At 47.2% G+C, this 24,260-nt stretch overlaps 1 protein-coding gene across 1 annotated transcript; it reads left to right on the top strand.

Annotated features, from left to right (window-relative positions):
• Positions 1-14,696: 14,696 nt before the first annotated feature.
• LOC149366756 (uncharacterized) lies at positions 14,697-18,734 on the top strand. Its single transcript, XM_089565571.1, has 3 exons — positions 14,697-14,777; positions 16,293-16,513; positions 18,620-18,734. Exons 1-3 carry the CDS (start codon positions 14,763-14,765, stop codon positions 18,732-18,734), a joined length of 351 nt encoding a protein of 116 aa, XP_089421697.1. The 5' UTR covers positions 14,697-14,762.
• The last annotated feature ends 5,526 nt before the right edge of the window (positions 18,735-24,260 follow it).

Here is a 24,260-nt window from a genome sequence, read left to right as displayed (position 1 = left end):
CAACTCTCGGCAGGGTTCCCCTTCGGCGGCGTTAGTTTTTTTTTCCTTCAAAGCAGACGTTTGTGCGTTGCAAATGTACCGATACCTTCGATGACGTCATCATGCGCCCCCCACTTGGCGTGGTGCGCTGCGGAGAAGCTTGAAGGGCGTCCGGATTTTAATCGGCGATTACTTCACTATTTCAAGGGCTAGCCCAAAAAGACTTCGCATGCTTTACCTGCAAGTTTCACACATTCGACCCTCTTAAGCTCGTGGATTTCTAAAACCTATGCAGTTTCCCTTTAAGGAGCAAGCGTAGGGGGGGGGGGGGGGGCAGACAGTTGGGTGGGCGGGTGAGATTGTTTTCCGGCGTAATGTGGCCACAGATGACACATGACAGGCTTAAAAGGCGATATTCCTTGCAAAAATTATTTTACACAGTCTATAGACTGTCCATAGACTTCTGTCTATAAAGTCTATAGGCTATATATAGACCAATCCTAGAGAACAGTCAATATGCAATACAAGTGCTATAGACAGGCCATAGACAATCTATAGATTTATGGTCATGAACTTATAACAGACTTGTGTCTATAGACAGTCTATAGACTATGCATATACAGAAAGAAATATCTATAGGAAGGCAATAGAGTCTATAAGATGTCTATAGACTGTCATCAGCCTAACTGCGCGCACTGCAGGACAAACGCCTCACCCATGCCTTATGAAATGGTCTATAGACTGTCTATAGACCATTTCATAAGGCATGGGAGAGGCGTTTTGTCCTGCAGTGCGCGCAGTTAGGCTGATGATGATGATGAACCACACACGAACGTTCGAGAGCAGTCGTAAATAGAAGCAGAGGAGCTTACAAAAGTTGGACGGGACACCTAAGCTGCGCCTTAAGGGTATGACGGATAGCTTTGATGGGTTAATGCCTATATATGCGGAACTGGTTATAATCGACTTTACATTAATTGACCGCTGGGAGTCCTCACACCACTCCTTTCGCATAGGTGCAGGGGTTAAGCTGTGCACCACTGCCCTGCGATGGCAGGTGCTGTCATCGGGGATGGGGGCTTGTGCGAGCCAGGTTGCTCTTTCCGAGCAACCTCTCGAGACTAATCATTATTTTAACTGCTACCGGCCACGGTGGTCAGTTTGCTCACGATCCGGTAGTCAGGTCAGGTCACCTAGGTGGCCTAAGAACGCTAACAACGGCGACTTCAATGACGATGGATTTTCTGCAGAATGGGAGGCTTAATTCTATCGCGTTAAAACTTAGAAATTTTCGGGCAGTTAGCATTTAAGCGTAGATTTTACTCCTGCGAAGTTTTTTCGCGATTTAGAACGTGGTAAATCACAGCACCTTCGAATAAAATTTACATGACGCTCCGCCAACTGCAATGCACGGAGATCCGAGGAAGTGGGGAGTACTTTGCAGAAGTAACTGGAAACATGAGTGCAGCCCAGCATGCCGCTTCTCGCAATATTCCGCAGTTTCTCACTCATTGTACCTATGTAATCTTGGAGAAAAAGAAGTACATTTCTGAACCAAAGAACTCATGTTTTGTATGCGTTAAGCGTGGCAAGGGCCAGCATATGATTATACGCATTTCGTAGGGGCTGTATTCGGCCCGGCGCATACGTGTGATTGTCTTCGAGTAACGGGCGTCATAGATAGAATTAAGTCATCTGTATATCCACCGCTGTCCTGTGTGCATCTCTTCCTCCTTCGTGCCCGCTTTCTCTGCTTTGAAACCTTTCGAAAATCTAATGGTGGCCGGTTTACGGTAGACAGTAAGGTTCAAGAAATGTACTATCGGGAACAAAAGTAGTGTACTCCACGCGACGGGAGCAGGAGCAACGGAAAACTGCGTTGCAACGCCATCTACAGGCGGCATCTGGGATCGGGACAGCCAGTACGTGACCTTTATTATCAGCAGGCTTGACGCTTGGCTCGTTTTAATGTTTCGTGCTTTAGCTCGCCAAAGTGGCGCAGTTTTCCGTTGCTCCGGCTCCCGCCGTGTGCAGTATCCCCCTTTTGTCCCCGATAGTGCACTTAGGATATTGGCTGTGCTCTATATCGTTTATGCGGCTGTACCACTTGAAATGTGCGTTGAAAGAAAGGTATTTAGATCCGACCTGACCGCTGAAACTTCGCACACCTTTCATGCATTTCTGAAGATGACAAAAAGCCACGTGGTGTGCATTTTTCCCTTTGTGTATCGCAACCAACTGCGAAAGTCGGGGTTAAATGGAGAAAGGAATTATCCCTGCATAAGCGGGTTGCGTATAATGCGACTGGAGCTCACTGGAAACTTCTTCCTTTTCACAATCCTATTGAAGGCACATTCAAGTACTCTGTTAACAAAGCGTGTATTTCAGCTGAGGGTAGTTACTCGCTAAGACTTGAAAACAAGGTTGCATGATACACTCTGTACACGAACCTAGCTGTGAATGTTTCCATTACCTTTTGGCATATAGGTATACCAAGCGGGCACGATAAACATTGCCGACCAAATGTGGGTGACCTTTCCTTGCAGAGGGAAGAAAACTTTTTGTGGGTGCCATTAGCAACCTTCACGGCGATAGCGGTGGGAAGGGTGAGTTTACCAGTGCTCTTGCCTTCTGCATGCAGCCCCGTTATCTGTTCCATTGGCCGTCTCGAGTCAGTAACATACCCAACAATTCTGGAAAAAAGCATTTTTCAACGCGAAATTGTTTATGAACACAATTTTTTCAAATAAAGTAAAATTTCGTTATAAAAATCAATACATCTGCAGATCGCCCGAAGGCAATCTTGTACTTTTTATAACAACGGATTTGCTATTGCAATAAGCTTTCCGGATTGGTTTTCTGTGGCAGTCTGAACTGTGCGACGTGATCGTTGGAAACGCGCTAAAAGAAAGATTTCGCTACATATCAGAAGAATGGACCAATACCGTCAATATTTTCATAACCATAATTTACAACATTCCAATATTCAACATTTTTGTCAAAGAAAGCTGGACTTGGGCAATAGTGGTTACAGTTGAAGCATACAATAAAATTGGTGGCCTTCTCCCCATCAGAACTTTAGTGCAGAAGGAAAAGTGTAGAGGTGCTGATAAACTTTCCTTATTCATTAAAAGATGCCGACTTCCATTATGGTCTCTCACCAAATTTTAGATGTACCCTATAGCTCCTCGGAACACTTGCTAAGGGTAACAGTTGCAGAATAAATTTTCACAGTTGGTGGTTGTTAGAAGAGCTTCGTGCATTAAAGACGCCAAAGCTATAGGTTTGAGCCTGACACGTTAAACAAAGTGCGTGTCGATATCGTGATGTCGTGTAGCTTCCTTTCTGATCTTTTCAAATGCGTCTTAGCTAATCTGTGATTGTGCGCTAACATTTTGCCCAGGTCGTCATTCTGATGGTATGCTTCGTCGGGTACTTGGGCTTCTTGTCGAAGTCCGCCGACGAGGATGTCTTCGATGCGCCGGTGCATGTCAGCGGCGTGTCTACCGCATCGTGGTCGTTCTTTCACTGTCACCCCGACGGGCAGAGAGATGGACGAAGATCGGTTTCGTGCTCCGAAGGAGCACCAGACTCTGGGATGGCTGTCCACTGGGTACAATCTAAAATGCCGTAAGTTTCGGTCACATTTATTCTGCCTTTGGCAAAAGCGACAGCAGTGGCATGCATGTGCTTCGCAAGTGAACCGAAAATTACAAAGCTGTGATTGACTTTCATTGTGGATGCCGTGCGAGTTTAGATTTAGGCCAATTTTCTACTCTTCTGAATTCTAGCCGTCGCGCTGGCTGCTAACCCGAAAGACGCGGGTTTGATCCCGGCCGTGGTGGTCGCATTTCAATGGAGGTGAAATGCTCTGTACTGTGCGATGTCAGTGCAAGTTAAAGAACCCCAGGTGGTCGAAATTTCCGGAGCCCTTCACTACGGCGTCCCTCAGAGCATTTGTCGCTTTTGACGTTAAACCACACAAAAGTAAAAAAAAAACCTAATCATCTGAATTCTGATCGTCGTTTGCAGCCCAGTTTGTTGAAGTCAGAAAGGAAACACTCATTGTTGCCCATTGCCCAATGAGTGTTGGAAACACTCATTGTTGTTTTCTCGCCGGCATAGATCTCGCCCACTCTCAAAATGAACTGGCATCATCTTTTACTGGCCGCTCCATTACCTTTTATTTCACGAATTGACAGAAGCCAGGAGTGGTTTGCCAATAAGTTTCACTCAGAGAGGATGTCACACAATGCCACCGCCGAGATTATATGCATGCCTGCATGCTTACAGAGCTCTCCATGAACATTATGCACAAATATCAATCTACAGGGGCGATGGAAAAAATGCGAACAGGGCGGAGTCTAGGCGCTTCGCAGATGGCATTTCTTTTCCTCATGATTTTGCTTCTTGGATAGAAAAAAAGACGCCAGAGTCGTCCATGATAGATTTCAAGACGACCCTAATGTTTTTTTCTTACCACCCAGGTAAAAGCGCTTTAGAAAGATGGGATGCGCACATGAGACAATCACAAGACAGAAGACGGGACGAGCGCAATTGATGGAAGAACACACAGTGAAGAGCCCGATGTACAAGAAATGTAGTTCAGCAGGATGCGTTGTTGGGCAAGTTGGTTCATATCTTCTTTCTTGTGATTGTCTCATGTGCGCATCCCATCTTTCTAAAGCAATATGAACCAACTTGCCCAACAAAGCATCCTGCTGAACTACAGATAAAAGCGCGATGAAAAGAAATTCGAACAGCGGAAACTGTAGGCGCCGCGTTGTTCGCGTTTCTTTCCATCGCGATAGTACACTCTTTGTCAAAAGTATACAGCCCAAGGAGTCTGCTTCTGTGCACTGCAGCGCGGCTCCTCTCGCATACTCAGGGACCCCAATCTCACGAAGGCGGGAGGGACTTCAGTCCTCAACCCTCCCAAGCTTACCAGTGTCAAATGTGCTTAAGAGCCCCACTACATGGCTTGGAAGTGAATCCCTTGGGCTGTATAATTTTGACAAAAACTGTACCTTCCACTGCCATTCACTTAATCGCGCCCCTACTATTGTTCACCACAACAGAGGAGCAGGGTCCTGTGAACAGAAAATTCCTTCCTTGGAACGAATACGCCCAAATTTTCATAAGTAAACTCTAAGCGGATATTGCAAACTTCACTTTCTAAGAGGGGACACAGCTGCATCTCAGCTCAGTAAGTCCTTAGTTATCGCTAATCCTAGAGCGGCGCGGACATCATGAAAGCGTTGTTTCATAGCAGACCTGCGATGTCTCTTGGGGGGTTTCAATACAGCGCACGGAGTGACAACCATGACTGAAACCAATCCCTTGGCTGGCAATTTCGCTAGGATTTAGAGCTATTTATTTCTCGAGTTTGCTTCTACACAGCAGAACAAAAAGTTGTGCTGTCAGCCACGACCATGTCTTCCATCGTGGGCACTACTGAATGCTCTTTGTGGCGCCTGCAATTTCAGAACATTAAATTCCCCTTCCTCCACTCAGCCATTGCGCCCCAGGAGGAGGAAATTTTAAGGAGTCTAGTGATGGCCTTGTGTTCACTCCAGATATCACACAACACTGGTAACATTCACCCTTTCTCTGGGTGCAGGAAAGCGAGTCTAGTGCCCGACCTGCAGCCAAGACGACCGATTGTGCAGACGGTCCCGACGCCCAACATGAGCTCAACAGGCGACGGTATCCCATTAAACGTAGTGCCAAACCTGTCCTCCAGGCGACCCTCATACGTATTTTCGTCGAGACAGTCGCTGCCTTTTCACCAAGAAGCTAAGCACATACCACCCGAGCCAAACCATAGCGTTGACGAAGATGGTGAAGACATAGGCGCGGACACTTGCTCGCTCGGAACCTTCGACGCCATCCACACGGCGGCGCTAGTTTCAGCTCGCGGTGCCAAACCATCCAGGAGACCAAGCCACGCTCCATCGTCGGTGTCGGCTCGCCGATCTTCGGAGGCCTCGCGTCGCACTGGCCCGGACCTGGACGTTGCGGCGCCGACGAGGAAGTCAGCAGCCGTTGCCGAAGGGCTGAGGAGCGACGTCGACTCTGACCTTCATGGCGTCATGCTCGCTAGTACGGAAGCCGCGCAAGCCGCGACGCTTGCCCCCGGCGCTCTTAAGTCAAACAGAGGGACCTCGGACAAAGAGATGGCGCCTGCGACACAGTCGTTTCATTTCCGGTCGCTGCCTCCTCCTCCGTTTTCAGTAGAATCGTCTAAGACGGTGCCGTCTTCGTCGGCCGTTCATTTCCGGGGCCACAGATTTGCCGTGACGCCACCTATTGCGGAAAAAAGCGACAAGACCGTGCAGACGGGCAATCATTAGCTAATGCCTGAAACTTTTGCTTTTCTTATTATTCCCTGTTTATACTTCCGTTTTCTGTTTTTACAAGTCCTAATAATAGTCCATTGTATTTAGGAGTGAGAATTTCTTTGAACATGTTTTTGAGTCTGCTTCTAGAAAGCATGTATCTATGCGTAGACCAAAAACATGTTTACGTACAAAGCCGGGGGTTCACGGCAAGCGGATCCAGCTAGGGATGAAAAAGAGGCTTAGCGACCGTAGCGATCATCCTCATCAGCCTGACTACGCCCACTGCAGGGCGGGGGCCTCTCCCATGTCTCTCCAATTAAACCTGTCCCTTGCCAGCTGCACCCACCGTATTCCCGCAAACTTCTTAATATCATCTGCTCACCTAACTTTCTGCCGCCTCCTGCTACGCTTGCCTTTTCTTGGAATCCACTTCGTTACCCTGAAGAACCAGCTGTTTTGTTGCCTTCGCATTGCATGCGCTGCCCAAGCCCGTTTCTTTCTCTTGATTTCGAATAGAATGTCATTAATCCGCGTTTGTTCCCGTCACCCGCTCTGCCCGCTTCTGATCTCTTAGCGTTACACCAATCATTTTTCTTTCCATAGCTCGCTGCGTTGTCCTTAAGCTGAACCCTCTTCGTTAGCATCCATGTTTCTGCTCCGTAGGTAAGTACCGGTAAGAGAGAGCTGTTGTATACTTTCCGCTTGTTGTATTTCGGCAAACTCCCGTTCAGGAGTTGAGAGAGCGTGCTATATACGCTCCACCCGATTCTTATTCCTTTATTTCCCCCTCATGGCCTGGATCCGCGGTCACTACCTACCATAAGTATACATGATCCCTTACCATTTCCAGCAGCCCACTACAAATTCTAAACTACTGTTCCTTGAGAGACTGTTGAATATTACTTTGGTGTTTCTGCATGTTGATTTTGTGACATTAGGCAGGCGATAAATGTCAGTGCATATTTATTTTGCGGAAGACCGCGCCACCGCCATATTGGCAAAAAACAGTTTAGAGAAAAGCCGCGCGCATGTCTAATCCGCTTACCGTCACCTGCTATGAGCTGCATGGTTCCAACATTGCACTCTCGAGAGCGCATTTCATATTACTCTGTTAATTTTAAGCCGAAAGCCTTTAATGGCTCATACTGTCGTCCGTTAACAAAGCGTGTCAGACGCGTCTAACTCTAACTAAAAAAAGGTAGAAGAATGCCAATGGTTGCTGCAGATAGAGGAGGAAAAAAATGAACCAAGAAGTCAAGTTTTATGACTGTAGAATAATTAGTTAATTAATTATAGGCAAAAATGTTAAAGTGCGTCGAAATAACGCGGACGTCGATATAGCCGGAAGTTGGAAGTCGTCACGGAAGTCGTCACGGCATAGTGTCCTCGGCTGTCGCCTCACAACACTTTAGTTGCCTAAGTGTTCACGCAATTTTTCGTTTGGCCGTAATGACAGCTTTATTATGAATGTCGACCGCGGGAAAGAAAGGAGTTGAAGATAGCGTGTACACAGATAGCTGTTACCAGTCTACCACGCATGCGCAACGATCTGAATCGTGTGGGAGCAGCGCGCGTGTTTCGACGTCACATTTACGTGTTCCTTGCACCGCCGCCATGTGTGGCAATATGATATAGACCCGGAAAAAAAAAGAGCCTTTTCTGCCTTTTTTTTTCGCCAATACTTGCCGTACATGTTCGTTTTAGCGTCTCTACTTCATTTTATGTGAGAAGCTGCACCTGCTGAATTATGTCTGCATCAGTTTCACTTCAAGGTCTATTTCAAAGTTCTTGGTGGTGCACATTTGGCCCAGTATGACAGATGTTTGACAAAATGCTCATGGTCGTTACTGTAACTTTTATTCTGCATATACGTCTTACAGCATCCCTTCCATTTCGCCCAGCTTTCCCTGAACGCTGTTAAAAGAGTCTTTTTATTGTCTTCTGCTGCTACTAGTGGGGCTGGGGAGCACAAGACAATTGAGAAGAGAAACAAGAGGGTGATTCTGCGATGCAGAATCCCCCACTTCAATTTGTACTTATGCAGATGCGGGTTCGCTACGACAATCCTTTGTAACTCATGCGGAGAAGTCGAAACAATAGAACATTTTCTCATCTCTTGAAGCCGGCTTGAACTTCAGAGAAATTAGTATTTGGAGGTTCCTCTTTCGAGGTTAGGACTCCCTTTGTCTCTACCAGCGCCACGGGATTCTCGTTAAGCACTATTTGCGGCTACCTTCATGATTACTTTGCTGCAACTGGTCGGTTATATTGTTAACTACACATAAGAATCTGCCGAATGTCCAAAAAGTGTATTTTATTCTAGTCCTGGTACTTCTAATTTCTATAATTTATTTAAATCTTTCAAAAATTAATATATTTTTTTCTAGTTTCAGTCATTCTACTCTTCAACTTCGGTTTATTTTTCGCATAGATACTTCTTTGGCGTTCACCACCGTACCTTGGCCAATCCCCACGCGTGGGTATGTGCCACGTTGACTGGGGTGAAGAAGAAGACTTCAGCCATCGGAAAGTGCTCCCTTCGGTAAGATTCAGTTCTCTACTTGTGACGATTATTTCCGCACCACTGCATCCATTACGTCAGTTCTGAATAGGTGCATTGCTATAACTGCTAATATTGCATTGCACGGACGCTTTCGGTGGAACGATGAGCCTCACGCCAAGCTTCTTGCAATGCACGGCTAGTCATACACTTATTATACGAAATCCTTAGACGTGGTTATTGGAACCAGCGCGATAGTTGTGTGGTGCTGAAGTACGCAGCTCGATGACAGAGTGTACTGCCTTTTCAGTGAAGGCTAACCTTTCAGGAGTCGGTTTGACACGAGCAGCATTACCCACTGCTGAAATCATCTAATCGCCGTCACTCTGAACCAATGTTTTTCTACTCGTGTAAGAAATGGCGAATAGCCGCTGTTGCGTTAATCATGGTAAATGATTTCCGTGTGGCAGGGTAATGGTATTAGATCCGATGACGCACTGCTGGTACCAGCATTTGCGCTGACGAAAGCTTAAGGCATGCATAAAGAAGAATTTCAGCCAGTGAGATTTAGTACACGATTTATTCATATAATTCCGGAACCTTTCATCTGTTGTTGCTGGGCAATTTTCTTAGTACTCAGTTTTTATTTTGTCGCGGAAAATGAGTGATTGGGCATATGGATTGAGTGTGTTGTTTACCTTCTCATCGAGACCTCCTATGTACAACGCTTGATAGCACTAATTCCATTCGTTTGTAGCGCAGTTTGAGCGCAGTTTGACTGTTATGCAGATTGTTTTCTCTTTTCTATCTAAATTATATCGATGAATAGAGGGCACGTATTATATTGCAATATTCACTTGTATTTCAACTATTGTACTTTGTATGTAAGGTCATTGTAGATATTCTATTGTAATATTCGCTTGTATTTGAACCATTTTATGCGTACGTAAAGTCGCTGCTGCCAAAATGGCTCCCTGACCTTTGCAAGCCGTGTTCACAGCTTTTTTTTCAGTAAAGCCATCAACTTAGTGCCAACGCTGAAAAAATAAATTTCATCTGATTTAATTTGAAAATCACACAGTAATAGTTTGAGCTGGGGAGACGCCATAATTTTCAGCTATCTAATAACCAAGATACGATAGGACTTTGTTATTCATGTTGGTTTGGTTCTACGATTGTGTTGAAGGCAGCACGCGTTGGGCACAAACTGTTGTATACACCTGCAAAAAATCAACGCAAGCACCTAAGCCAGTAAGGAAAAAAACATACGCGCAAATGCACCGCCTTTCTTTAAATTAAAATATTTGGTAAAGAATAAGAAAGTGTGAAGTTCCCGCAGTTATAGGCTCCTTGCGTTAGTCTTAAATAACATACAGCAAGTATTCAGTCCATGAATCACGCTAGAAATTTCGCACAAACAATTGATGGTTCAGAATTAGGCCGAGAACATATTGTTTATGTGTGTCGCAATTTCTCCCAAAGGGACCGAGCACCCAGTAGACTACACCATTAATCATTTGTGGCATCCGTATTCATTTATTCATATCGCCTCACAGGCTCCAAGAACTGAGTATTGTGTGAGGGGGCATTACATAGAGAATGACAGAAGTATGAGTTACCCGTTTATACACAACTTATTAACTGTTAGTACCAGTCACTGAAAAGTAGGAACATCATTATATAATCCTTAATGACACTTTAGTAACTTGAAAAAATGGCCGTTGTTTCAGCCCTAAAACGAGCTGGATCACTAATATTCACGGTGCGTTCCGGAAGACCATTCCAGTGAATTATAGCCTGCGAGAGAGCAGATGAATAAAAACGCAATAATTTCGCCAGAAATTCGTTGGAAGCTTAGAGAGTTCTTTTAAGGTTTCTAAAAGCCTTGAAACGAAGCCACGCAAACGTAACTTTGATTTTTCACGAATGCAAAGAGTTTCAATACAACCAACTCGCTAACGATGTCACTCGACAGCCTGCCAACTCGTCAACCTCGGCTTCGACTCAGGCTTCGCCTTTGGATCCGACTTGTTCGCAGTTTGATACGGTGCGGGCTGCAGCAGCTGCAGCGGTCGTCATCCTTACTACCCTGTTTGCAGCCATGCTTTCACCTCAATTAGAGCCTATTCAAGCTCAAGATGAGGTGGAGGCCGCACATGCCGTTATGCAAGCCACTCAGGCTGCTGGTTCGGCCGTAGTTGGGGCGATGGTTTCTGCAACTGACGGGGCCGCTGCAGTTATTCCGGTTCCGAATGCGGCACTGGTTCCAGCTTCAGATGGCAGCCTGATTGACCCGCCTACTGCGCTACCGGATGATCCTGCGCCAACGGCGGCCGCCGGAACAATTCAGGGAAATACGATGAACTTCTCGTGGAACTGGACCACGAGCAGAGGTAAGCAAGTGCAGTGTTGCTGTACAGGAAAACCCTTTTTGTTTCCGGGCCGCCGCGGTAGCTCAGTGGTTATGGCGCACGGCTGCTCACCCGAAAGAGGCGGGTTCGATCCCGGCCGCCGCGGTCGAATTTCTTTGGAGGAGAAATTCTAAAGGCCTGTGTACCGTGCGATGGCAGTGCACGTTAAGGAACCCCAGGTGGTCGAAATTTCCGGAGCCCTCCACTACGGCGTCCCTCATAGTCTTAAGGCCGGAATACATGGAGCGTTTTTACCGCGGCGAGTTGTCGATTTTCGCCCGACGGCCCAGTTTTGACGCCCGGCGTCGAGAAAAACGCCCGCCGCCGCCGATCAGGACCGGCTAGATTTTGACGCGCGGCGTCCGGTGAGACCGGAAGCGGCGGCTGAAGCGAGCCAATAGCAGCGCAGAAAGCCCGCTCTTCCGGTCCTCTGCCTGCCGCCGCCAACATGGCCGCCGTGGCCGTCGAGCTGCGCAGTGTTTTGGCACGGAAATGTTATTGTCGTAAAAATAAACGCTTCATCAGACTTGAAATGCCGCTTTTTTTGGAGTACACGGCCGAATCTTGGATCGGAATGCCTGCGCTCCCTCCCTGAAGCGAATGTGTCGAAGAAAACCGCAGCCGATGGTGTCCGCGGCCGAGCGGGCGTCCAAAGGTACGCGACGGCATGCATTCGAGCGCGCAAATCTTTATAGATACTTAAGCGCGCGTGCTAAAATTTGTACAATGGTGTAGAAGTGACTTCCTGATTTTAACAGAATGGTCAGCGTCGCTGTTCTCACAGACCTCCTTGCACAGTGGTGTTTGCCACTTGTTGATTACATTTGCTTTCGCGTCGAGGGACACGCGGGGTGCGCCGCCGCTTCAACGCTCCATGTATCTCCAGCCGGGCGTCGCGCCGCCGCGACGTTTTCTGCCGCGCGAATGTCGTCAAAAAAACGTCGCATGTATCCCGGCCTTCAGTCGCTTCGAGACGTTAAACCCCAGTTAACCAAACCAAACCAAACCTTCTTGTTTCCGCTCAGTAGCGCACTTTCGCACTTGATGGCACCACTATTTGAGATGAAGGGTCCCTTTTACGGGCTTGCATCTGGACGAAATATCGGGTTTACTCATTGAAACGCTATGCAGTTAAAAAGCGCTAGAGATGACAGATTTCATGAAGGCATATTTGGCTGTTTAAATCATTTGCAAGGAATGCTTTTAAAGGTGTGCGCAGGACAGCAGTTGCGATAAGAGACATGAAGAGTTACTAACAAAGTGCAATGTGAGCGAAGTGTATCTCACAGACTTGTGTACTTTGTATCGAAAGAATTCACAAATAGGACACTGATGCGAACTCTTAAAGAAGGAAAGTAAACTCTATTCGACTTAAGTTAAGAGGCTGTATACAAGGTTTTGGGCGTATGCAAAAAAGAAACATTGGTGCTTATGGTGTTACTAGCCCAAGAGCACTTCCAGTATCAATGGCATGGTGCTTCAAAAGGTTTGGTGCACACGAAGCGTGTCGCTGTGGTTTTGGTAAGAGGGCGAGGCATGCGAAGCATTCCGCACCGTGTTATCTTGATAAAGTGGCGGTGACACGCAGGTGACACGATCGATGCTGAAAACTTTCGATGCTTCTCTTTTTTCCTGGGATAATTGCTTGCTCGAAAAACACGTCCTCTTCAAACAGGAAGTATTCTAGGGCGAAAAATATATTTTTGTAAATATATGACCACAATAATTGCACTTTCTACCTTTTTCTGCATTGCACCGTACATTGTTTACTTCATTAAACACTCTCCTAATCTTGTAATTGTCTATGCTTATCTCTTGATTTTGTACGAGTTCCTCCCATGTCTGATGCGTTGTGTTTGTATTCTAGTTTTGTTGCCAATGCCATGTTTTTAGGGGCCGTGAACCCCGTCGAGCCCAGTTAGAGGCTTTTTGTTCACGGTCCTCAGCATCTATAATGTTGATGTTGGAATACAATGGTGATGAAAATAAGGAAATGATGAAATCGTAGTGAAGCCAGAACAAAAAAAGTTCGACAAAACCGTGCATAAATGTAAATAGGCGGTCTGCACAATTTCTGATTGTACAGAAAAAAATAAAGTATTTCATCCGAATATTAGATTAATAATTCAGTGATGGGAGTGGCTGAACACGTCAAGGCGATCATACCCGTTTCGCTCTTAAAATCGATGTATTGTTTTCTTCTTTTCATGACCAGCTCCATCCGTACAATCAGCCCCTGAGTATCCAAGAACGAGGACGAACTGCTATGATCGACTCAGCTCGCCCGGTGAGTATAAATCCGTCAGGCACCCTCCAAAAGAGGTGCAATGCTCTGAAAACAAACCGACTCTAATTGGATTGATATCGCGCAATAGTTTGTTCCGGGCCCGCGTGGTCCACGAACGAAGCCGTTAGTTCGTTTTTTATTATTAGGGGTGAGTTGGAGTTCACGCTTGTTGAGGCAAGAGAGGAGGATTTTGAGTTTCACATGTTTTATATCCAGCGGTGGCGAATAATGGAGCTACCAGATTTGTTTGTGGATCACCTGGTCCAGAGTTATTGTCTCCGGCTGTACTTGCTTGTGTTGCGTTTTAATTTTTCACATCTTATTTCAGAGGCCATTATCCGACTTAAATGCGCGTACTACGTTAATTAAATGTTAAGTTTCTGAAAACATGGTCAGAAAGAAATGTTCAACCCGCAACGTTAAGCGCGATTTCTTGATGACAACAAGTTCATTTTTTCCTTAATCGCGCAGGAGATACCATTTACATACGCCTTCTTATATTGTGAAGGAACATATAGCACCTGTATTTCTTTTAGCATGTAAAATGTTACATACAGTGGCGCGTCATCGCGTTTACAGTTTCTTTAGTTGTGAATCGTTTGTCTATCGTTTTTCCTCGCAGAATTTTATTTCACTGCAAACCCCGAGTAGTGGTGTAAACGGAAGAAATTTGGTATTGAAAAGAAAATTTTGAATACCGAAATATGCATTCCGCACACTGTAGTTAGAATACATAACGAAATGTTTGCTAGAAAATTTGCTAATCTCGGAAGGAGGTTCGCCGTGATGTAGGCTATATTGAAATGGCCAGCGCCCACTCAGCCAATGTTGGTAGGTAATCAGACGATGGTTATCCTTAGCAGCAAATATAATTAGCCCAAAATTTGAAATTTATTGGAAAATGCCGGTCCCACAAAGAACCAGATTGAAGCCATCGGTTTTCCATATTTGGCTTATTATATGCGCCGCGTATATATATATTGAACTAAAAAATGAACCGCCTCACATGAAAACTTCTCTAACTAGTAAACCTCCGTCAGTGAACTTCACGCGGTTACTGGTCCAGGATGAACGCGTAACATCCCTAAATAAGAATGTATGTCTGTGTTCGAATATGTGTTTCTGATTATTTCCCGCATCCATATATGTTAGGCCTCGCCACCGGGAATATCAACGTGCTGCGAGGCACGTACCACGCCAAAGCCTACCCGTGCGACGCCTGTGGCTACCACTTCGACGTCCGCATGTGCCGGCGACAGGTACGTCAATGTAAATGCGGCGAGAACACGTTTACCCATTCAGCAGTTACTACGGCTAACCCGCTAACACACTCTCAGCACGGCAAAGCACCAAGCAATGCCCACCATTTTCCCTGGCTTCATCGCGCAAATTCCAATGCCTCCAATATGCTTCCGTAACATTACAGTTAGGTTTGGTTTGGTTTATTGGGGTTTAACGTCCCAAAGTGACTTAGGCTTGAGGAACGCCGTAGTGAAGGGCTCCGGAAATTTCGACCACCTTGGGTTCTTTAACGTGCACTGACATCGCACAGTACACGCGCCTCTAGAATTTCGCCTCCATCGAAATTCAGCCGCCGTGGCCGGGATCGAACCAGGGTCTTTCGGGTCAACAGCCGAGCACCGTAACCACTGAGCCACCACGGCGGGGTCATTACAGTTAGGGCGAGATGCTTTGACTACTGCACTGACACTGAATACTAATGCACTGACTCCCACCTCCTTTATGAGAACGCCCGCTCGCACGCTTCTCTGCATTTCTTATCACTAACAACACATTTTGAGAATGGCCCCTCCGCTGCCCACATTTCCACATCTCCACCCGAAAAAAATAAAAAAAATCTGTCAGAGATATACTCTTTCAACGTCCGAGGGTGTTTTGACGTCCTCCCACTACATAGACGTTATTAACAGTTACTTTATTTTTCTTTTGTCACTATACAGTGAAAAAAAGAATCCAAAGGAAAAGCCGTTCAGGCACGGCTTGAGTTGTCCTTGGCACGTGCATCGTTTTAATTGCTTCCGATTACTCCACATACACCAAAGCTCTTTGTTTGATTAATTAACGTTAATTAATCATTTTTTAATCTATTTCAGACTTTCATCCAGCTTGGTCGCGTATTTTCCACAATTTCGACGTCCGTGACTGTTTGGGCGTCCACCCATATATCCTTATCTGTGACTATTCTGACGTTCCATCGACTTTTTCGCCCCTAATTAAATAGCTAATTACTCCACATTAACAAAATTTGACGCGCATCGACATCTTATTATCCTCTTTCACATTAAATCATTTTTTTACTCAGAACACTTTCCTCGAACGACGTGAGGGCTGCCGACACGTTTTGCATCCACTTTGTGCTTAGATGAAAACCGCGGACATAGCCAGAAATTGTTTTCGCGTTGATAATCCCCTCTACACATATCCCTGTGTCTACACACTGCGCTGTGTCTGTCTTTATATATTTCTTGGCCGGGATTTCGATGGAGGTGAAATTCTAGAGGCCCGCGCGATGTCGTCAGTGCACGTTAAAAAACCCCAGGTGGTCGAAATTCCCGGAGCCCATCACTACGGCGTCCCTCATAGCCTGAGTTGCTTGTGACGTTAAGCTCCAACAAACAAACAAACAAACAAACAAACATCGACTTGTCCCGTTTATCGCGCTGTAGATAGGCAACATCGTCACCAACGCACCCAACAACTTACCTTGTCGAGCACATATACGCGCAATTTCAGATCTCCCCATGCCCACGCAGGCCTTCCTGGACTGGTTCCGTGACGAGAGGAACCTGGGCCACCACGTGCTCTTCGCCATGAGCCTGCTGCTGGCCACCAGCCTGTCGCTGACCCTGACGCTGTCCTGGCTGGAGGCGAGCCGACGGATGGCCAGCCTCTCGTGGCTGCTCTCGGTGCCCCTCGCACTGGCCCTGCTCCTGCACAGCTGCGTCTGGGCGAGCCTGGCCATCTACGGGCTCTGGTACGGGAGGACTCCTACATCGTATATAGCCCCATCATAATGATGCAATAGACGGCACTGAATGCGTGATCTCGTAATTCTTTGCTTTCCAAGTTAACTTCTGCCGAACACTGCTTGTGAAGGCACAGCAGGAGGACAAAGAGAACCTAGGAGATGAAAGAAATAAGACTTTGCTCTTTATTGGAATGGGAATGGATGATTCTATGTACAGTGTTGGTGAAAAGTTCCCAGACCACAGGTTCCGCTTTTCTCCGGTATATCCTGGCACTTAAGATGCTGATAGAGCTATCAAGGTTCTCGAAGGTTAGAACAATACTTCTTCTACCCTCTACAGATATCTTGAGCTTTCGGGGGTGGCGTAACTGTCCGACAGTACCACAAGAAAGCACACCGTGTGGCCCGGGAACATTTCACCGACCCTGTACATGTCACTTACACTCCGTTTATCATTAGTGCGCTTATTGCCAGGTCACCTGCACCAAAGCCCTACATTGGAGCATCTGCATGAGCAGGCACTTTCTGAACAAGTTGAAAATTTTCCCATTCTCTAAAATCCTAGAACCCTCGTGGATCAAACGGTCTAGGGCGGCACATTGTCGAAAGTACCCCCGCCCTAGTACTAATATGCCTCATGACCAGAGTCTGTTATGATCGTGTTCTAATTGGCCAAAACGTGGACACATAGGCTTTCACGCACGGTTCCGTTATGGGGCTCGGGCGCCACATTTCCTCAAGAACAACTAAGCTTCCGCAGTGCGGAGCTTACTGACCATGAGCTGACCTGTGTGTCTATGCAGATTGAAAGTCACTTGAGTTCCAATGAATGTTCCTGTGTCTTTTAGGCACACAGAATAGACATACCCGCATATAGTCTACACTGTACACATCAAGGTTTAGGAAGAGGTATCCGATATCCACTTTGTGCGCAGGTACTTGGAAAAGGTGGAAGAGAGAAAAAGATAAACAAGATTTTAGCACAGACGAAGGTAGCCACCATAGAAAGTATGGGGCTTCTATGGGAGCTTCCGCTGAAAGATTAGTTGAAGTTGTATCCGACTACAACAGCGCTCAGTACGAGGGAGTTTTTGTGTTTCGTCTCCACCTAAATGTGGTCGCCGGGACCCGCAATCCATCATTAGGCCCGCCTCGGTGGCTCAGTGGTTATGGTGCGCGCCTGCTGACCCGAAAGACGCAGGGTTCGATCCTGGCCTCGGCGGTCGAACTTCGATGGAGCGAAATTCTTGAGGCTCGTGTACTGTGCGATGTCAGTGCACGTTAAGAAACCCCAGGTGGTGTAAATTTCCTGAGCCCTTCACTTCGGCAACCCTCATAGTCCGAGTTGCTTTGGGTCTTTACTCGTAAATCCAAATTAACCAAACCAATCAATCCCGCGAACTTGAGACTAGCGGCTGAACGCCAGTGAGCCATTGCGACGGGTAATGCGCTCACCTAAACGTCTTCAAGCTGCAAAGGGTGCGCATGTTGGGTTGCATGTCAACACCATTGTGCGTTAAAATAGAAAGCGTTTATTAAGACGAAATCCTTTAATGTCCCGTACTGTCGTCCTTTAACAAAGCGTCTCACCCGCGTTTAACTCGGGAACTAAAAAAGAAAATCGATGGCTGCTTCAGATAGAGGAAGAAAAAATGAACTTCGTCGAAGACTGTAGGTTAATTAGCTAATTAATTAGAGGCAAACACGTCTAAATTGCTTCGAAATAGCGCAGACGTCGATATAGCCACGGGAACGGTGTGACGTCACATTCACCTGAAGTCGTCACGGCATAGTTAAAATTGTCACAGAATGTTCGGGAAAACGTCGCGTTTGTGTCAAATTAGATGGAGAATTGTGTAATTAGGCGTAATTAACACTTTACATCCCCGAAAGATGTACAATTTGGGTATCGACGTAGTCACAGGAACGGTGGGACGTTACATCCATCAGAAGTCGCCACAGCATAGTGTCCTCGGCTTTCGCCTCCCAACACTTAAGTTGCCAAAATGTCCACGCAATTTTAGTAGATGAGTCTGGCAGCCTTACGCGCAACACATTTCTGATGGATGGCATTAACTTAGTGGCACCGTTATTACTCTGCGTCGTTCGCAGGCAGTATCCGGTGGCCTACCGGAAATGGAAGGGTGAGACGCTGCCCATGGTTGCCCGGCACTTCATGTGCATGACGCAGACATGCGTGCCGGCCATGCCTACCCAAGTTCCGTAGTCCGAGGCAGCTTCCGATCGCACTCTGCCGTGGCCCCGGTTCCTGAATCCACAACATGGGCAGATCGTGTATTTGTGATTTCCAGACTCGTCATTATAAAGCTTCGTTCTATGCGTATGGATACGCAGTGCCGTGTGTCCTGCAGAATAGGTGTGTACGTATGAGAGTGTTACTCAACGCATTCAAATGCAAAAACAATGCAAGCGAGCGTTTTATTGTCTTGCAGCTGACTATTGTTTGCCAGGGGCGAACACCAAGCATTTTTCTAGTTTTTTGTTTTCCATTTTCGGCGCAGAAGAGTGGATAATTGCTTGACTGGATTTTTTAATATTGGTGCAGTAGTGAAAAAATTTAATTCCTTGTGGACTGAATCAAGATCTCCATTTTATATTCATGCCGGGCTTTCATGAACATTCAAGATGCTATGTGGGCTACCCCCGGGAGCCAGGGTTTAGCGTTTGTTTTCCCCGATCCTCTACTGGCCAAACACGATCACATTGCTCCAAACCTGTATCTACTGCAGACAAGCCGATGCCCCCACTGTAGTTGCCGTCAGCTAGGGCTATACGCTCACTGGTTCACGTGCTCTTTGAAGGACGTCTAGGACGTCTTAACTAAACTGCGGTGTCATAGCTAGCATTCGGCACGTGAAAGCACTAAAACTTCAAATAAGCTCAATCTTAGATTGCCTATTGGGAAGATTACCTATTGGGCTCAGGGCGCAGGCCACATGATACTCCGTGCTTACTGATGTCTTACACCCTTTGAAAGCTTAAGACGAAAATTTGGTTCCCTGCTCTTTAAAGATTCATGCGAATGCCACAAACAGCATCTAAAAAATTTACTTCAGACGTAAACAAAGTACATTTGTGAAAGCTTTCTCCGAAAGTTGCGTAGTTTCAACAAAGAAGTCACTAAATAAAGAGAGCCATTCAGCCCTCTCCCACACGTTGACCTACTTTAAAATTCAAGGCGTCCCAACTAGAGACCTCTCCTCACCTCAAAACATTATTGCAACGACCAGTTGGAGTAATAAAAAAAATTCGCTGTGGCTTAGCTTGGTTAAGCCCGGTAACTGCGAAAGCAATATCCGTACCTACGCCATGGTTCAGCTGGTAGTGTAGCTGGTGGTGGTGCTTGTGGTTAGACTTGTGACGATGCATCTGTTATACAATCCAATCCAATCTAATGTAATCTATTCTAATCCAATTCAATCCAGTCCAGTACAATCCAGTCCAGTCAGGCCGCCGTTCATGTGCACCGCCGTCGCACACGGACGGCGCGAGATCGCGAAGCAATGTTAAGCCGCTGGTGGTGCCACAGCTACTGCTTTCTAGCGACGTGAGTCGAGCCTAATCTCCTCAGCGTAACGCCACAATCGCGCTCCTAGCGGAGAGCGCAGGAGTTAGGCGCCGGTGGTGGCACCGCCGCGGCTTGCGACGGCGCGAGTCGGTCGCCCTTGATTGATTGATAACTTTTATTTCCACCGATGTAGGAGGCTCCCTACTCCCCGTCCCTGGCACGCAGGCCTAGGGGACGGGGGACGGGACCTCCGCGACTAAAAACTGGCGAAGATACATTGTCTCTTCGCGACTTCCGCCGCCAGGCGGACAGCTCGTTTCTGGTCGGCGGGGACCTCGCTTCGCAGAAGGGCCTTCTCTACTCTTAATATTGTCCTCAGCACCCGGGGATCCAGGGCTTTGCCAAATTATATGGTCGAGGGTCCCCCTCGCTCCGCAGATCTTACATTTCTCATCTTTTTTGTCGTCTAACGTGGTTTAAAATAACCAGACGGGGTTAACGAAATTTCCGGCCTGTAATTGTCTCCATGCGATGGCCTCTGTATTGGTTAAGTTTGGATCTGGTGGTGGTATTAGACGCCTGCCTAACCTGTAGTGCACGGCGATTTCCGCGTACGTTTGCAAACGTTCGTCCATCCCCTGGGTGTCGGGCGGCTCTACAGTTACCCGGAAGTAGAGATCTCGGGCTAACATGTGGGCCGCCTCGTTACCGGGGACGGATGTGTGTGCTGGGACCCAAATTAAGGTGATCTTGCGATCAATTTTGCTGCGGACAAAATTCGAGCCGTTTCTGGCCAGACCCTGCCCTTTCCGATGTTGCAGGTTGCTGTTTTGCTGTCACTAAGAATTAAACTAGCCTTGGTTCCGGCGCAAGCAAGCGCTATTGCGACCTCCTCGGCCGTATCTATGTTTCTACTCCTAATGGAGGCGGCGGCGACTGGTGCACCTCGGCCGTCGACTACTGAGGCGACCGCCGCCCCCGACCTGCCACTCGCTGCGTCCACGTAGGCAACCTCGTTTGCCCTGAAATTCCCGGCCCTTTTAACCAGCGCCCTTCTCTTCGGCGTGATGTCACAACGCACCTGTTGCGCTGCTAGCGGAGAGCGCAGGAGTTAGGTGCCGGTGGTGGCACCGCTGCGGCTTGCGACGGCGAGTCGGTCGCCCTTCTCTTCGGCACATCCGCCGCGATGGCTCAGTGGTTATGGTGCTCGGCTGCTGACCCGAAATTCGCGGGTTCGATCCCGGCCGCAGCGGTTGAATTTCTTTGGAGGAGAAATTCTAGAGGCCCGTGTACTGTGCGATGTCAGTGCACGTTAAAGAACCCCAGGTGGTCGAAATTTCCGGAGCCCTCCACTACGGCGTCTCTCATACGAGGGGGTACCCAAAAGAAACCGGACTTATTTTTTTTTTAACTTAGTTGTTCACATTTTAAGCACTGACCTTCAATCTCCTTCAAAGTATTCCCCACTTGCAATGATACGCAAGTCAAATCTTTCATTCCATTTTTCAAAACATTGTTTAAATTCAACTTTTGTGATGCTTGACAGTGCCTCCGTCGTTTTTTTCCTTCACCTCAGCAACATCAGCGAAACGCTTTCCATTCACCTATTTTTTCATTCTAGGAAACAAAGAAAGTAGGACGGGGCAAGGTCGGGAGAGTATGAGGGTTGAGAAATAGGGGTCATGCCATTTTTGGTCCAAAATTGTCGTAGAGACAGGGCTGTCTGAGCAGGGGCATTGCCATGATGGAAAAACCAGTCACCCGACCGCCACAAATCAGGCCGCTTCCACCGCACACTGTTGTCCAATCTTTCCAAAACATCCTAGTAGAAAGCTTCGTTAACTGTCTGACCCTGCGGAGCAAATTCTCAATGGACGACTCCTCTCACGTCGAAAAAACAAATCAGCATTGTTTTGAGGTTTGGTTTTACCTGACGAGCTTTCTTGAGGCGAGGTGAATTTGAAGTTTTCCATTGGCATGATTATTGCTTTGATTCAGGATTCGATTCAGGAACACTTGAGTTGTCCCCATAGCATCTTCCTTGTATGTCTTTCTTAATATTTCAAGAGTTTCCTTTCAACTTTCTCCGAGCAAAAATCAGAATTTCACCGGCGCACGCTGTTCACGAAAATCAGCCATTGCAAAAACGACAGTCACACAAAACAGTCGTCACTCTAAAACTCTGCCTAAACTAGTCTGACCTCCTTCAACAACGGCACTCGGTTTACTGACTCTGGAATGTTCGTTCTATGCGCTCCTAGTGGCAAAACGCGGTACCACAGAAGCTTTGCCGACCAAAAAATTCAGTCCGGTTTCTTTTGGGTACCCCCTCGTAGCCTTAGTCGCTTTGGGACGTTAAACCCCATACACCAAACCAAACCAACCTTCTCTTCGGCGTGACGTCACAAAGCATCTGTTGCGCTCCTAGCGGAGAGCGCAGGAGTTAGGCGCCGGTGGTGGCACCGCCGCGGCTTGCGACGGCGCGAGTCGGTCGCCCTTCTCTTCGGCGTGATGTCACACATGACGTCACACAGAGGTCAACTAAAGGTCAATGGTGGCACTGCCGCGCCGCGGCAAAGGCTGAAAGTGCAAGTAGTAAAACTTTGGCTTTAAAAACAATTATGGAGGCACTTTGGCAGCCTAAAGTATGCTAGGCGAAAGCCTTTGTCGCGCTACTTCGACGAACCACCTGGCGCGGAATCGCAGCACCGCTTGGGAGCCATCCTCCTCCACTAGCTGCCGCACACCTACTCACGACGGAGCAGCGCTCGACGCCGCCGCGCCGAAAGCTCCATCTGTCGATGAAGATGACGTCACCATTTTGCAGCTGCGCTTGTCGATGAGTCACCGCAAGCGCTGGGTGTAACGCCGGACGGATGGACAGGAGAATGAGCCATTACAGGCTTTCGCCTTAATAGATCTAGAGTATGTATAGCTGCAAACCAAAATTCAGCATCCATAGAAGGTATCGTTACTGCACACTACTGGTGGTCGGCCATGCGGCTTTAAAGATTTAACGCGAGGCGCCGTACACTGTTGTAAATACTATACGCCCAGTAGTAGTTATTGAAACCGAACAACCAAGCCGAATGGAAAGAAGAAGCAAACAAGGACCGAAAATGAGGCTCCTTTCTGGGCAATTAAGAAGCTTCCATTCTCGCAGCCCCCTTCATTAACAGAATGGTCTCGCGAGGCGAAATATCGCGCTGAATGTTTAATATCGTGCTTCAAGGGTAGGTAATTGGCAGTAGGGGAACGGCGGGGGGAGTATTAGCGGCGGTTGCCCACTTAATCGTGGTTTTTCACTGCGTGCAATTCCGTCCGTGCTTACTATAGCCACGAACACACCAAAAGTGACTAGCAAGCGCAGCAAATGACGCCATCTGGTGAAAGGCAGTCGAAAGAGCGGGTTGCAGTCATTGTTTTCGTCGTTGGCCGAGCGAATAACGACTCTGCGGAGAGAAGAGCCGGGAGTTTATTGGCCGGCGAGCAGAAAATGAACGGTCGCTATCGACCAAGCATCCTTTTTTTTTTTTAGTGATGGGCGCGAGCTAATTTCGTATTCGCCACGAATTTGACAACACCCTGAGAGTGAATAAAGGCTGCCTGCGATGTGCCGGGCGACCTTAACGCTGCAGTTGAAGTTCCCGTTGCTGACGAGAACTGCCGGGAGCATCAGAAACAAGAATGTTTGCGGTGTCCCAGACGTAATATTTAAATGTGTTCTTCCAGTTACTTTGGCGCCTCGAGTGGCAAAGCTTCTCTTTTCGCTTCGCATTTAGCGCTATTTACTAAGGCAGCTGTTTAGAAAAAAATTTATTTACATATGTACACATGCCAAGGTTAACAAATACAGTGACATTTACAAGAACACATGATGGTAAGCGTGTAAGGCGAGCCAATTAAAGAGGTACCATAAACATCTCTAAGTAACTAACAAATTTCTCGTGGGCGATGTAGAATAGGATAGCATACATATTGACAGAAGGGTGAAAAGGTAATAATTTGACATTGAAACACTTAAAATGAGTTTAGCGCCAGTTTGGCCTAAAAACCAGGACAAGACGACCGTTGTTTACAGAAATGAATGGGCATGACCATTGCCGGAGAAACTCTTCCTCACCCAAGAAAAAGAGTTCCTCGGACAGAAAACTGATCAGCTCCCTTCGGAGACGCCCGAGAATTGGCCACCCAGCGCGGCGTCGAAAGCCACCAGCGACCGCG

Source organism: Amblyomma mixtum, chromosome 1 (genome assembly GCF_055824585.1).
Source record: "Amblyomma mixtum isolate Tamu chromosome 1, ASM5582458v1, whole genome shotgun sequence".
NCBI classification, from domain to species: Eukaryota; Metazoa; Arthropoda; class Arachnida; order Ixodida; family Ixodidae; genus Amblyomma; species Amblyomma mixtum.
This window is presented reverse-complemented; position numbering and strand designations above follow the sequence as displayed.